This window comes from Beta vulgaris, chromosome 2, assembly GCF_026745355.1.
Source record: "Beta vulgaris subsp. vulgaris cultivar EL10 chromosome 2, EL10.2, whole genome shotgun sequence".
Lineage (NCBI taxonomy): Eukaryota > Viridiplantae > Streptophyta > Magnoliopsida > Caryophyllales > Amaranthaceae > Beta > Beta vulgaris.
In genome coordinates this window covers 7,840,639-7,844,029 of record NC_079203.1, presented here as the reverse complement: position 1 = coordinate 7,844,029, position 3,391 = coordinate 7,840,639, and the positions used below count along the sequence as shown (strand labels likewise).

Genomic DNA, 3,391 nt, shown 5'->3' with positions numbered 1-3,391 from the left:
CCTGTATATATATATATATATATATATATATATATATATATTATATATATATATATATATATATATATATATATATATATTATTTATTCATATGAGCCACGAAGGAATATAAAGTATAAAAAAAGGGAGGAGAATTCGAACCTATGACAAATTATTCACAACACTTCAATTTTAATCACTAGGCCAAGACATTCTTGATTAAGGATTTCCATATATAATAGTGATGAGATAAACATTGGAAAAGTTACACCAAACTTCCTTTTAAATAATAACACTTCAATAATGCCATATATTAGCATACATTAATTAAATTTCAAAAGTGATAGACATAAACATGATACTCCACAATGGCATCATGTTCTGGGTTGGACCAAACAGTATGGGCCAAAGCATATCCACGAGCAAAACGAAAAAGCCCAGTTCCTCCAACAATAGGCATCTCCCTAACATCTTGCAAGGGAGGATTCCTTCCAACAATAGCTATGCTACTCCCATTATATTTCCCTTTAGTAAACACATAGTTCATTTTCACCAAAAAAAAATTTCACCAAAAAAAAAAAAAAAAACACATAGTTCATAACCATTAACAATGCAATCTCATTCTGCGAGGCAAGGCCATACATCCCTTGTGCCCGTCCTATGACCTCGGACCTCGTATTCGCCTCGACCGTTAACCGGTCATCTGCCATATTTGTTACTCCGAAACCGTTTTTAGACAAGGTTTTTGGGGTGGCTATTTGGACTGCGGATGGGTGTTTGCCACTTACAATGTCATGGAAGAAGAAGTGCAGATGGGTCATTTTTTCGACCCGGATTTCGGATGTCGAAAGAGGGTGTTCATCTGAGTAGAATTGCCCATTGGCGAGGCTTATGAGATAGAACAACACTAGGAACAAACAAGAGCAAATATTGGGAAACTTAGAAGTCATGGGAGTTCTTTTTTAATGTTTTGTGATGCTTGTGATCTATCTTAAAAAGAAAATTTCAAGGGTATATATAATAGCTAAATAGATGATTTATAAAGAATTGTCATGAACACATGTCTTTAAATATTCATGTGAGTATGGTGAGTTATTTCGGACTTTGGACAATACACTTGGATTGAGATTAAATTATTAAAGAGGTAATAATGATCCAATTAAATTGTAGTGGTTAGACATGATTATGAAAGTGAAGAATTGGTGATAAAGTGGATAATTTACTTTTGGTGAGAAGAAAAATAAATAAATGAGAGTAAATTTCTTCTTCCTTTCCCTATCATTACAATTCATAACAATACACGTCATTCGCTTATAACCATCTTACGTCACCTTCATTTTTCATTTATTAAGGTGGTTTGACTACTATTACTCCTCCAACTCATACCTTCAATCCAAGCATCCCTGGCAAATACAACTATTATCTAACATAACAATGATTAATTTTTACAAGGCTACTAGCATGTAGGAAACACCAACACATTAGCTGATAATCATGCATAACATGTTAAGGAAATACCCCAGCATAATGCTGAGGGTAAGGATCGAACCCCTAACCTCAGGGCCAAGGGGGAGCGCTCTACCTAGGGGTGTTAATGAGCCAGGGTGGCTCGCAAACTGTTCGAGCTCGGCTCGGTCAAAGCTCGGTCAAAGCTCGGCTCGGGAGGGCTCGACTCGAGTTCGAGATCGGCTCGTGACCTTAGCGAGCCGAGCCTGAGCCTAGTAGAGTTCGGCTCGAAAGTTCGCAAACATGTTCGTAAAATATTTTAAGATAGGCTTTATGTAAAAAAGTATTGTCCCACATCGATAGAAAAAGTAAACACCAACTTTGTTTTCCCTATATAATCTTATTACCCTTTAAGTTCATTATAATTCTTGTTTGATTTGTCTTATTTTATAATGTTGGACAATTAATAAATATGCAAAGCCTAGAAACTTGGATTAGCATAAAATTAATTCTTTTATTATATATAATTTATCACCTTTCTTCTACCCATATTGGGAATATGAGGAATAATGCACAGTGTTTGTGAATTATTTAGTTAAGTTTTATAAGTCCCACATCGGTGAGACAAAAGCAAAATTTTACATCTCCAAATATAAAATGTGCATGATATGGAAAACAACTACACCCATCTCTTCTTGGTGCTCGTTGTAGAGCCTAAGTGGGTTCCTTTGTTGGGATTTTGAAAGTCCCACATTGGGGAGGAAGCAAGAGTAACAAGGGACCTTTTGTATTATATGAGCATGCATAGATAGGAGTACAATGGATGGTTGTTGGGCTTGTCATATTTAATGAAAATTAGCCTAACATCCATAATTATAAAGAGTTTGACAAAACATAATGTTGAGCTTATTTAGCTAAGGTTTATAAGTCCCATATCGATGAGGCAAAACCAAAACTTCATATCTCCAACTATAAAAGGCGCATGATAGAAAAATCTAAAGCACCCATTTTTTCTTTTTCTCGCTGCTCACTATAGAGCCTAAGTGAGTTCCATTGTTGGGATTTTAAAAGTCCCACATCGGGGAGAAAGCAAGAGTAATAAGGGACCTCTTGTATTATAGATGGGGTATAGATAGGAGTAGAATATATGGTTGTTGGGCTTGCATTATTTAATGAAAATTAGCCTGACATTCATACTTATAAAAAGTTTGGCAAAACATTGGGCTATATCTAAAGTCTTGGATAATGTTAAGCTAAATTTTCTTTCAATTTTTAAAATTTTAATTTCACGAGCCAAGCTTCGAGCCGAACTTCGAGCCGAGTCGAGCCTGGTTTTGTTCGTTTCAAGCTCGAGACGAGCCGAGCTCGAACTCATTCATTCTCGAGCCGAGCCGAGCCTGGGTATGTTCGGTCTCGGTTCGGCTCGTTAACACCCCTAGCTCTACCCACTTGAACTAACTCCTATCCTTTCCACATAATATTGTATGAGATAAATAAAAAATCAAATAGTTCTAATAAGGTGCCTTCAAATTTAAAGTCGTTTCCATAGTGCTCCTTTCACTACTTTCTTGTACATTTTATATTTGTACATCTACATTTGCTCATTTATGTGACAAATGTGGAAAAAAAACATCTGTGTGGAAGGTCTTAGTTTTAGATGCTCTCTAAATTACTACCTAAAAATTTACACTTCAAACTTGATAAAATTTGTAAACAATTACAAATCCTTGATCATTTTGGAAAAGGTATTAAATTATTTACTGCTATCGTTTTTAGGATATGATTTTTAATGAAAATGTTTATAGACATATTTCAAAACAAACACTTGTAATATCACCAAAAAGTACTATGTAAGAGGTAGTATTTTATTTGAACAAAAAAGATTTAGTTAGTACTTCTAGAGTTACCACGAGTGCGTTTTGTTCACCTGAAAAAATATGAACTTCTTAGACCTGCTTGACCTTAT

General features: G+C 35.0%; 1 protein-coding gene across 1 annotated transcript; it reads right to left on the bottom strand.

Moving 5' to 3' along the window:
* Positions 1 to 210: 210 nt before the first annotated feature.
* Positions 211 to 1,019, bottom strand: LOC104887481 (dirigent protein 21). Its single transcript, XM_057393071.1, has 2 exons — positions 580 to 1,019; positions 211 to 527 (listed from the first exon to the last, which is right to left on the bottom strand). Exons 1-2 carry the CDS (start codon positions 927 to 929, stop codon positions 314 to 316), a joined length of 564 nt encoding a protein of 187 aa, XP_057249054.1. The 5' UTR covers positions 930 to 1,019; the 3' UTR covers positions 211 to 313.
* Positions 1,020 to 3,391: the final 2,372 nt, after the last annotated feature.